We start from the raw sequence: 12,730 nt of genomic DNA, 5'->3' as shown, positions 1-12,730 counted from the left end.
TACTTATGTGTAAGTCTGGAATAAAACATTCTGTTCTGTTCTGTTCCGTTCTGTTCGTAAATGCACATTAATCAGTGATTCCTTGCGTAGAATAGTTTGTTAAGAAACGTGGAAATTCAATCGACCTTATGCTATAAACACGTGTGAACAGAGACCATCAGGCTAGGACAGCTTTAATTTTCCTTCAACATGTTTTGCTTTCCACCATATGGTCTTTATACACAGGTTTGATAGTATTTCCTGTTCCATCTTCGACAGAGGTTATACGGTTAGCAAAAATTAAAAAAAAATCTTACCTTGGAAGTCTTTTCTTGCCGCGCTTATACACGACACAATATTTGATATATGTCCAAGGACGGTTGCAAACAGAAGTAATCCGAATACCATTTCAAATATCTCGAAAGCGTAATCTCCATTTGTAAGCGGCATTGGTAGATTGCCAACAGTTGTTAACGTCAACGTACTCCAATAAAGCGCGTGCAGATATTGACGCATGACGTCACCATTGTCCTTTGGAAAATTCCAAGTGTTGGAATGATTTTCTATTCTTGTAGCAACTATATAATACAAACATGCGTTCCAATGAAACAATGCTAGTAAATAATGCATCAACGTTGTAGTTCTTATAACATTAGGGTAATTGGTATGCCTTTCTGTTCGATCTAGAAACGTCCAAAATCTGTACACTTTCACTAATCGAAAACAACGTAAAATTGAGCAAAATCCTATGGACAAATACAAAAAATCTAATGGCAGTAGACATAAACAATCTATATAGAAATTGGTCGTATTCATATAATGTATGCGTAACTTTGTCGAGTCAGTTTGTAACACACCATCTTCTAAATACCCCGTCCTAAAATGGAATGCAATATCCAAAACATAAATAAAATCTGCTAGATAATCCATACCAAACCAGACGGACATGTTGTGTTGGTTGATCTCTTGAAATGCAAACCTGTATATTATAACCCAAAAGTTGTAAATAAATGCAATGCTTACTATGGATGACCACCAGTAGCTGAGCCGACCCGAGGGGTCAAACACAAAAGTCCAGTTACACCCGTCGTGGTCTGACACTTGTGTACTTGTTTCAAACCTGTTATCAGACCGCACACTTTTCTTACCAAAACGAGTTTGGATCTCTTTTCGTCTCTGTTTTCGCACACCTTTAGAAGCAACAGTTTCATTGGATCGGACTTTTTTCATTAGATTGAAATGATCGTCACGTGACGGTTTTCGGGATGTTCTTACACGAACTAATTCGAAAATGCTTTGTCTCGATGTAGTTCTTGACCTGTATTTAGGGTCAGTAATTTTACTATTTACAGGTGACGACAGTGTAGTTCTCGAACTTAGCCTTTCTCCTATTAATTTTGTTCTGTCATTCGGCGATGACGTAATACTGATAGCGGAACCAGGGAGAAGTTTTGGTCCATTGATTTCAATATCTGTTTTCTCGCTGTCCGGGTCGGGGATTTCGTGCATGTCATCATCATTCTCAGAGTGGTCATCCTCTGTTTTACTGATAAGGCTGACACTTTGGTCGCCATCTTGTCTATCATCAATAATTGATATCTCCTCCAGTTCATCTTCGTCCGTCTGTTCGTCTTTAGCACATGGGGTGTATTTGATTGAAAGACTTGAATCAGTCACTCGATTGGCACTTATACTACTTGTCATACTGCATTGCACACACGCTGACCTAATTTCTCTTTAAAAACGTTGACATTGATTCTCTTTAATGAAGCTGACGTAGATTACTTTCAATTTCAATTACCTACATTATCCTTTTCAGCCTATCTTAAATTAACTCGTGCATTTTCGTCCAATTTTCCTCGTTGTTAAACACAGTTGTTTCCGCGTGAAATAAAAAATAATCCGCTATTCGTGTAATAATTCGTTTAATTTTCCTGTATTATTTCCTAGAACTTTTTTCTATCCCTTTTCCAATTTTCTTATACTTAAGCACTGTTTGAATTTAAATAGATCTTTCAGCGATCAAATTAACACATTTATTTTCCGTACTATTTCCACTACATCTGATGCCCCGGTGTCTTATCTGTTTCCATTTATTACGCACTATCAAGTCATATCAATAATATTATTTACATTCTCCATGCTGTCAAACCCAACTGCTTACGACCGTGCCAATTTTCAGCAGAGATTCCGTTTTATCTTGATACTATTCGTAGCAATCTGCTACCACTGTTGACAGTAATTTACTTTGAATCGTCAGATACACGATTGACTTTATCCAGTTTCACGGTTTGTAGAACAGAGCGCGCGAAAATTCCATTAATCGGTTTCATCAGACGCTTTACTGACGTCTGTTGCTAACAAAACAATTTGTATTTCCAATTTCGGAGAGTATTTTGTCTTTCCGCTTAACTACATGCAAGGCATGGGCACAGAAAATTAGAATTTGGTTTCCAGGAAATACGTACGTCAAGAACAGATGAAAGAATATAAAAGAAATTTGTATCCAAGACTAAATGTGTGAGAATTTTTGCTGGAAACTAATAAACCTGTATCGCTTTAGTTCTCTCGTAGTGTGCTTGACCAATGGTTGATTCCATTTATGTGTACTGCATGTTATAGCTGGAGGATATCAGCGTATTGTGCAGCAATTAATTTCCTTTAAAAGAATCAAGCCCACCGGAAGAAGGCGCTGCCTGATCCCTTAAGGAATTATTTTTCGTCCGTCATATAAGGTAACAGTCTGAAAAAACGAAAGTACAAATAACGTTAAATAAATACAAATGCAACCAATCGTATATGTAGGTTGTCACTCCAAAAATGAAATGGGTTTATTGTTTTTAAAATTTGAAATTAATGAAGATTCGTTCATATTTTTAGACACATTATGAAAACGTGAGATAATATACACATAATATCTTGACTGTCAATCGCGAAATTATTTAATTGAAATCTGTGGGACCAAGGGTTAGTAGGTGTGATTATTGACCGGTCATTCAATTCGTGTGTTATTACACCACATCAGAGATAAATGTTCACATTAAGTGTTAAAGTTTTAACATTTTACCCTGTAAACATGTGTTAACTCTTATAATGCTGGACACGAATGATTATGCCTTTGCGACCTGTGTAGATCATGATCAGCCTTCACATCCGTGCCTTCTGATCATTATCTACACTGTTCGCCATTCAGTCAGTAACGTTTTGGTATATACCCCTTTTAACAGTTAATGGTACTGTCCAAATTGAAAGATGGATCAGTTCATTAAATACATTTAGTAGGGTAAGGGTTAATAAAAACCGGTCACATAATTCAAGCTATGGACCGGCGACGTATATAAGGATCCATGAAATCACCAACTTCTAAGCATTTCTATCTAAAATAAAACAAAAAAAGGGAACATTACTCATTCATTACGCTGCTTAACGTCAAATCTACTTACTATGTAGGTCAAATATTTAAAGTATGTCAGTATGAAAGAGTCAGTCATTTTGAATAGACGCAATGTAAATGGTTTTAATCGGCTTAGTATGAGATTCATCGATTTCTTAACCTTTAGCTATCACTAAAGTTCGTTTGGTTCTCAGCCCAGTAAGAAAGACTTCGACGAAATCACTAAGCTATATGGAATCACTTAATTAGAAGCATTATGGTATTGATTCTAGGGCCAATATCGTGGCTGAATTGTACAGACATCTACACTTTGAGTTCGTCTGCTAATGAGTTGTTTGTTGCATCTGAATACTGTTTCATTACTTGCTGTCACAAAACCGCAAGACATCTACGCCACTTCTAAAAGAAATGAAAGAAAAACACAACTGTGGCTTCTGAGAACCAAACATTAGTTTCGAATTTCACAGAATCGATATGAAACTACGTCTTCTGTTGTATGAGCAATTGTCAGATAGAAGCTCTTTTACGCAACAGCGTTTGAAATCTAATTTACGCCAAAAACCAGGACAATATGTACGCCAACCTAATAAATTCCACGAGTAAATAAAACAATTAAATTCATGCAAAAAAGAAGAGATTCTATAGCAGTATCCCTGAAGAATTCGACACTACCATTATTCAATAATGTGTAGTAATGCTATGATGAGGCGTTTGGGAATTAAATGAAACAAAACTATTCAACGATCAGTGCCAGAATTTAAAAGCAATTACAAACCTAATGTGCACGCCTTTTAATATAATAAAATAAAACTGTTATTAACTGAACGCCTGGAACTTTTATAAGTGTTTATTCTGTGGACAATCTCACAACTTTGTAAGCGGCATTCTAGTAAAACACTGTAAATACTAAACAACACTTCGAGCACATACATGTACCTAGATAAGTATTTTTCCTACCTATTAAGAACAATTTTAAGTAAAAATGCGCATCTCAACTAGACAATGAAATACAAAAAAGTCCTTTATATACGAAAGACCCGTGGTGACATTTCAACTTCATTATTTCACGATTTCTGCTTCCTGATTTCACGATTTCCACTTCATGAATTCACGAATTCACGATTTCTGCTTCCTGATTTCACGATTTCTACTTCATGAATTCACGATTTCACGATTTCCACTTCATGAATTCACGAATTCACGAAAAAACTTCACGATTTCTTGATTTTACGATTTCACGATTTCTTGATTTCACGATTTCTTCTTCATGAATTCACGATTTCACGATTTCTGCTTCCTGAATTCACGATTTCCACTTCACGAATTCACAATTTCACGATTTCCACTTCATGAATTCACGATTTCCACTTCACGAATTCTCGATTTCACAATTTCCACTTCATGAATTCACGATTTCACGATTTCCACTTCACGAATTCACGATTTCACAATGATGAAATCGTGAATTCATGAAGTTGAAATTGTGAAATGGTGAATTCGTGAAGTGGAAATCGTGAATTCGTGAAGTGGAAATCGTGAAATCGTGAATTCATGAAGTGGAAATTGTGAAATCGAGAATTCGTGAAGTGGAAATCGTGAATTCATGAAGTGGAAATTGTGAAATCGAGAATTCGTGAAGTGGAAATCGTGAATTCATGAAGTGGAAATCGTGAAATTGTGAATACGTGAAGTGGTAATCGTGAATTCAGGAAGCAGAAATCGTGAAATCGTGAATTCATGAAGTGGAAATTGTGAAATCGAGAATTCGTGAAGTGGAAATCGTGAATTCATGAAGTGGAAATCGTGAAATTGTGAATACGTGAAGTGGTAATCGTGAATTCAGGAAGCAGAAATCGTGAAATCGTGAATTCATGAAGTGGAAATCGTGAAATCAAGAAACCGTGAAGTTTTTTCGTGAAATCGTAAATTCGTGAATTCATGAAGTGGAAATCGTGAAATCGTGAATTCATGAAGTGGAAATCGTGAATTCAGGAAGCAAAAATCGTGAAATCGTGAATTCATGAAGTGGAAATCTTGAAATCAATAAATCGTGAAATCATGAAATCGTGAAGTTTTTTTCGTGAAATCGTGAATTCGTGAATTCATGAAGTGGAAATCGTGGAATCGTGAATTCATGAAGCGGAAATCGTGAAATCAGGAAGCAGAAATCGTGAATTCGTGAATTCATGAAGTGGAAATCGTGAAATCATGAAGCAGAAATCGTGAAATAATGAAGTTGAAATGTCACCACGGGTCTTTCAGTTGTCTGCTGAAACTTGACATGTACGTCTACACGTTTGTAACATCAGAGTACGGTTACATCATTACATCTTAATTGTGTACGTCTAAACTGCATGTAAATTACACCACTGTCACTAACTTGCGACAGCACAAACGTAAATAAAGAAGGAAATCCAAAATGTATCCGTACAGTTTAAGTTTTAATCCGACATTGAAACGTTCATTTTGAACTTTAACAAGTTCTACATAGATCGGATCGATGCAATAATCAGCAAACTCATTCTATCTAAAGTTATTAATATTTTAGTAGGTTTTAAGATTGATCACGCACAAGTATAATGCATCCTAATGGCTTGATAGTCACAGTTATGAGAAACCGGTAAGGGGAAAATCTAGCGGTCCGAAATGACTACCCACGGTAATAGATCATATAAAAAGTGACCATTTTTAATGTGTTGCCATGCGATTTAGCTCGAAACATCTAGAGAACAGTAACATGCACGTCGGTATAAAATGCAAGGGGTAATAAGGCCGCTTTTACGTTATTCAGCAATAATAATATATAATGAAACAGGTCATGGAAATGTTATTGATTTTTTAGTTTTCTCAAACTTGTAAGACAAATTTTGCATGCGAAACTATCTGCTTTGATTAAGTTAGTCGCAGTATTGTCACGCGACCGCAATGGAAGAACTGTCATTTTCCTGATTTTGTTACTCTCAAAGGAAACGCGGGGATAATTTTTTTAAATCCTTTTAAAATACTCTTTTGGACTTTTTGTCACCGTCAATAGGTTTGTCACGATAGAGGCAACACTTCTGAGTCATGAAAATAAACTTTAATAGAAAATAGAACTTTAACAGCTGGATATCGACTCTGAACGTTGAAACAGTGATCTTGGTCAAAACTAGTAAATTAATCATTAGAATTTAGGCATCCATACGCACACTTACTGAACATTCAATCAGAGCAGTTTAATGTTGACTTTTGTGTTTGATTGTTTTGGGTTTAACGCCGTTTTTCAACAGTATTTCATTTATGTAACGGCGGGCAGGTTGATGGCTTTTATCAAATCATCACAGAGAACATACGCCCCGTCCGGGGATCGAACTCGCCACAACGCGATCCGTAGATCTGCGCTCTCCTTACTGAGCTAAGCGGTCGGGTTCTACTTTTGTGTACATTTAATCTTTTCTTTTTTAGAAATTGGTATGTCAATATCTCATGTGATATACAATAAAATAGAAAAAATGGAAACTCAAAAACTTTTTCTGTCAATAAAATATTTTTTTCAACAAATCAGAACTTCTTGATGTGACAACACACATTTCTAGTAAAACCAGCAGCAACTGTCATTTTATCCGATATTAATGAAAAAGCCGGTCAGAAGAACGAATCAATCATACAGATGTTAACCATTGTTTTCGCAACGAAACTTTTCTAAAACAAATCTCATTTATATGGTAATATTAATGACACATCTGTTGTTACAGTATTGAACGGAGTCCTGTCAAAAATCTCCCTAGTTTTGTATATCCCTAGTTTTGTATATCAAGCGGACAGAATTTCGCCTTCTACATTACAATGAAACTTGCACGAGAGACCATGTCTATTAAGACACCACTTGCATCAAGAGACCATTTTTTCCGATTCCGTTTTTATGTTGTTAAGGAACAAATGAGCCGCGCCATGAGAAAACCAACATAGTGCGTTTGCGACCAGCATGGACCCAGACCAGCCTGCGCATCCGCGCAGTCTGGTCAGGATCCATGTTGTTCTTTCAAAGCCTATTGCAATGGATATAACAATTTTACAAAATTGCATTTCTAATAATGTTCGGATAAATATGTAATTATTAAAGCAGATCTTTAACAAATATAATACAATAGCTCTTATATTCATAAAATACCTTATTAAATTAACACTTAAGTCTATCTTGGACCGGCTATCAGAATCGTAAATTCTATATCAAATAAGAAATAAAAATGCCTCCCGGTCTAACTAGTTCTGAGAACTAATAGCCATAAATAAGATTATATGAGCCGTGCCATGAGAAAACCAACATAGTGGGTTTGCGACCAGTATGGATCCAGACCAGCCTGCGCATCCGCACAGTCTGGTCAGGATCCATGCTGTTCGCTAATGGTTTCGCTAATTACAATAGTCTTTGAAAGCGAACAGCATGGATCCTGACCAGACTGCGCGGATGCACAGGCTGGTCTGGATCCATGCTGGTCGCCAAGCCACTATGTTGGTTTTCCCATGGCACGGCTCAATTATAATCAGATGTTAAAGTTTTGAACATATCCATTTCTTCACCAAAATCTGATTTACTTTTAACCCTTATCATGCTGGACACGATTGTGCAGTCTGATCATGATCTGCACTGTTCGCCATTCAGTCAGTATCTTTTTGGTAAGCATCCCTTTTAACAGTTAATGGTAGTCCAAATTGAAAGATGGCAAGTTTATCATAGAAATTAAGCAGGGAAAGGGTTAAACAATATAGACAAATTGTGAGTGTATGCTTGTGTTATCCGACTTCCTAAATGTTTAGCTTTCTAACTGCCGAGCTTTCTGTCTGAAAGTACGTCTATCTATATTGTTTTGTTAATATCACTGTTCGTCATATTATTATCATGCAAAGTTTGTCCATATGAGCTTCTTAGTCTAATAGAACTTAAACTTATATGTTCCTCTGACAGTCAATCAGTCGGACACTTTACCTCAATGTCTAATTGCCTGTCTATCTGCCTGATTGTATGCCTTTACCTGTTCGCCTGCCTGCCTGCCTAGCTATTTCTTATTCAACACTTAATGTATGCGAAGACAAAATTGTTGTATCTACATAACAATTTAATCAATGTACTTCAAATTTAATTATTTGTTAGGTTTAACGTCGCATCGACATAATTATAAGTCATATGGCGACTTATATAAATCACAAGCTGGTAAATAAACAGAAGAAATACAAGCATAACAAACTCAAACGGGATAACCAACATAGTGGGTTTGCGACCAGCATGGATCCAGACCAGCCTGCGCATCCGCGCAGTCTGGTCAGGCTCCATGCTGTTCGCTAACAGTTTCTCCAATTCCAATAGGCTTTAAAAGCGAACAGCATGGAGCCTGACCAGACTGCGCGGATGCGCAGGCTGGTCTGGCTCCATGCTGGTCGCAAACCCACTATGTTGGTTTTCTCATGGCACGGCTCATTTGTGTTATTTATCCGACGAAATTTGACAGTTAGAATGTAATTGTTTTTGTGTGTGTTCGTTTTCTATTCGTGTTGTTCAACTGTAAATTGATGTTTTATGTTTATGCTCAACTTTTTATTTTCTTGTGAAAATATTAACTGTTTCTATTCCTTTATTCCGTGTTTATATATTTTTATTCGTTCCTAGTTTATATCTTTGTTGTAAGTTTTTTTCATGTTTATTCTTAGCTTGACAATATGATAAAAGCATGATGTTGTAATTATCAGATATACCAATGTACAATTCAACAAATATGTAAAAGACTTAATATACAATATAGCAATGATTAGCCTGCCATACCACGCGGTAAGAAAAAAATCCAAAGGTCATAATCATATCAGTTTCAAAATAAAACATCGCACTAACTCATGTGCGGAAGAACAACCACGTTTTGGTATCTGCAAAGTACCTACCAAGCGATGATTCAGAAGTGACGTCATAACGTTACGTCATACATAAGTTAAGATCATAATTACAAAGTTTCTTGCTTTTTTCAATTATTCATTACTAGTATTAGCTATCATATTAACGAGCTGTTAGAGATTATAAATACATTTAAAAATTTCGTTAATGCAACTCTTTCTGGCCCGGGTGTGAACTGTAACAGCCTATGAACTAATTACTAAAATGTACACTGACGTGATATGAAAACGCAACAAACGTATGCCTGAATGTATTTTTACCACAAACAAGAAATGTCTTGAAAAAGACAAACGGCGTAATAATGTTTGGCGCATGAAAAATTCAGAATTACACAGAATGTACAGACAGAAAATATTTGGATATGCATATACGAACACATTTTTCATTTGCAAATATTCCAACTAAGCAGCAAATTTAAATGATCAAGAAGTACTTTCAGTAATAGACTGTCAAACTGATTTGACGTCCTGGGCTGATTCTGAAATAATTTCGTGTTGTGTCAGAATCCCCCATAAGTAACCCACTAGCACAATATGTCGACCTGCGTACAATTAATTTAACTGGAAAAGGCTTAAGCAATTGACATGAAGATAAAACCCTAGCTTTTAAATCACAAGTGATCCCCATATCTCTAACTACTTGGTTAAGTTCTTAGTTAAAAAAAAAACAACAAAAAATCAAACATTTGCAGAATGGAATATCTTCAATAAATGTTGAACTCTTTTTTTATTTGGGTAAAGTAATAGCTAAATACTTACATAATATTATATATGACGGAATAGTGATTTTAAAATTTAATTTGCACATTGTTTTTGTTTGCATAGTCATTATTTTCATGAAATTAAAAAAAATTCAGCTGACCTGCTGGCCTCCATTGGTGTTGTTATTGTTTTTGTCTGCACTTGCCAGAGCAAGGCTCCAATAGGGAAAAAAACCCTGGTGTCAAATTATGTATGGAATAACTCAGTTTCGTGAAATAATAACAAAGAATTGTTAAATTTTCTGCTTTATTTTCTCGAAGAGCATGAATTTGCCGTGTGTGCGAAACAGCGTACAGTCCGACACCGGGTACACTGACCCTACAATTGCAACCAGCCGCCACTCATTCATCCATAAGCGAGGTATGCAACAGGGGAAGAAGTTTACTTTCGATTTCTCTAGCGGTATTAAATTACTAAAAACTTAAAATTAGAATAAATCATTTTAGGTTAGGGTAACAAAACTACTAAATATGTTCCATTTAATATGTGTCTTCTGATAATCAATGTCATTTAAGACTTAATAAATTGTTTATCTTTTCAGCGCGCACTTGTTCCGTGTCCCGATTACTACAAAATCTAGGTCAAAAGCCATGTTATTAAAAACCACCACCTTACACATAGATATCTCGATACTCTATACCCATTGTGTAAATTTTACGGTCTGTTGTGCTGATTAAAATTGAACACATTAGGTATCGAGATGTGTATACATGTATTGAACATTTCAAGGTGATGTTTTTTTGTAGTAAAATATATATTCAGGCATATGTTTGTTGCGTTTTCATTTCTCGTCAGTGTAGTAAAAGAGAAACGATGCGCATTAATGAATCACTCCTACATCATGTACATACGACATTTTTTATTTCGAACTCCCGGGACACATGTATTATTTCTTAAACAAGTACTCTGTCAACATTTAAACAATCTGACAAATGGTTGACGCATGCTCATTTGAAATTAACTATGCTACTCTTGTGAAGTAATTAATGAACGCCCGCTCGTGCCATTATAATTATTTCTTGAATCATTTAACCCAATATTTGTAAATGAAGAGTTTTGTTGGCGCCTATCTCACAAGCTTCTAGCGTAAGCTGACATCAAACAAATAATGTTTGTTTAATTTTTACTTTGATCAGAGTTCTCTAGAGATTCAAATATCCGCCGCCAGTCGATATCTCTGTTGATGAGATGCTGAGATATAAAATGAGTCCTTTACAAGACATTTAATAGAATTATTCTCTTCCATTGGATTTGTAATCTAGCTTTAATTTCAATTTGATGCGTTTAGTTTACATTCTATTCTATAGACCTTGTAATCTAGCAATGACTTCCATTTTATGCATTTAGTTTACATTTGTGGCGCACCATGAGAAAACCAACATAATGCGTGTTCCAGACGCAGCTAGCATATTCCAGCTGTGGCCTGACTAGGGCTTTATAAGCTACTTCCCAAACTTTTGGGTTTTTGCATGGGATATTTCGCTTAATGAAGTTAAGTGTTTGGGTAGCTTTGGACGTGACTAAATTGATGTGTTTATTCCAGTTAAGGTCTGAGGATATAGTAACCCCGAGAGATACTTTGCATCAGGAACTGTTTCCAAGACTTGGCCATGGAGTGTATACTTTGATTTGAAAGAGTTTTTTGACCTTGTTATGTTCATAACTGTGCATTTTGAGGGGGGGGGGGGGGGGGGGGGGGGGGGACCTGTGAAATCAGATTTTCAGGCAGGTCATTTATGTAGAGTAAGAATAGAAGGGGGCATAGGACGGAGCCCTGTGGGACTCCGGACGTTACTGGAACTTCATCTGATGCTACACGGATCTTGATGAAATGTTAAATAGCATTTCTTTTTTATTTTACAGAAGATTAATCACAGTTGAATAATATTTATCGAGAAAATAGACTAGGAAATGACATATCTAATGACACACAGGCAGACAATGTGGTAATAAGGATAGCATGTCAAAATCGATACAATACAATATCAAAACGTCGGGCATTTTCATCAATACGATACTTATGTGTAAGAATATTTGAGCCGCGCCATGAGAAAATCAACATAGTGGCTTTGCATCCGCGCAGTCTGGTCTGGATCCATGCTGTTCGCTTTCAAAGCGTATGGCAATTAGAGAAACTGTTCGCTTTCAGAGCCTATTGCAATTAGAAAAACCGTTAGCTACCAGCATGGATCCTGACCAGACTGCGCGGATGCGCAGGCTGGTCTGGATCCATGCTGGTAGCAAATGCACTACGTTGGTTTTCTCATGGTGCGTCTCATTTGTCAAAATCACACGGAAAACTTTGGTCTTCAAGGTTTTATGCGTTAAACAAATTATCATGTGGGTAACATTAAACCAACTATAGGATTTTATGTTTTGACATGATATTACAAAATTATTTCCACTAGACACTTAAATTTAATATGTGCGTTGTAAAAATTATGTTTCACACGAAATCCGCAGCAACTTCTGTCAAACACATCAAAAATCTGACTTCATTATAGCAAACAGACCTAGCAAAATATGATTGTTGCCCGATGTCTTGGCGATGGCTCATATCTGATTTTACAGAACTAGTTCCAAGGTATATATTTTTAAAGTATTAAGACTATTCTTTTTACTCATTTTATCATAGTGCAAAATCTGTACAAAACGTTACCAGTAATCCACCGAAAG

General features: G+C 36.1%; 1 protein-coding gene across 1 annotated transcript in view; it reads right to left on the bottom strand.

Annotated features, from left to right (window-relative positions):
* Positions 1–12,730, bottom strand: part of LOC123554172 (cyclic nucleotide-gated channel rod photoreceptor subunit alpha-like) — a 176,729-nt gene that overhangs the window by 93,766 nt on the left and 70,233 nt on the right. Inside the window, exon 2 of the mRNA XM_045344123.2 lies at positions 297–2,722. Within this exon, the coding sequence (XP_045200058.1) occupies positions 297–1,683 (1,387 nt within the window). The 5' untranslated portion in view covers positions 1,684–2,722. The remainder of the gene's footprint in view (positions 1–296; positions 2,723–12,730) is intronic.

The sequence above is a fragment of the Mercenaria mercenaria genome, chromosome 7 (assembly GCF_021730395.1).
Source record: "Mercenaria mercenaria strain notata chromosome 7, MADL_Memer_1, whole genome shotgun sequence".
Taxonomy (NCBI): Eukaryota; Metazoa; Mollusca; class Bivalvia; order Venerida; family Veneridae; genus Mercenaria; species Mercenaria mercenaria.
The sequence above is the reverse complement of the archived record's forward strand: the minus strand, read 5'-3'. Positions and strand labels throughout refer to the sequence as shown.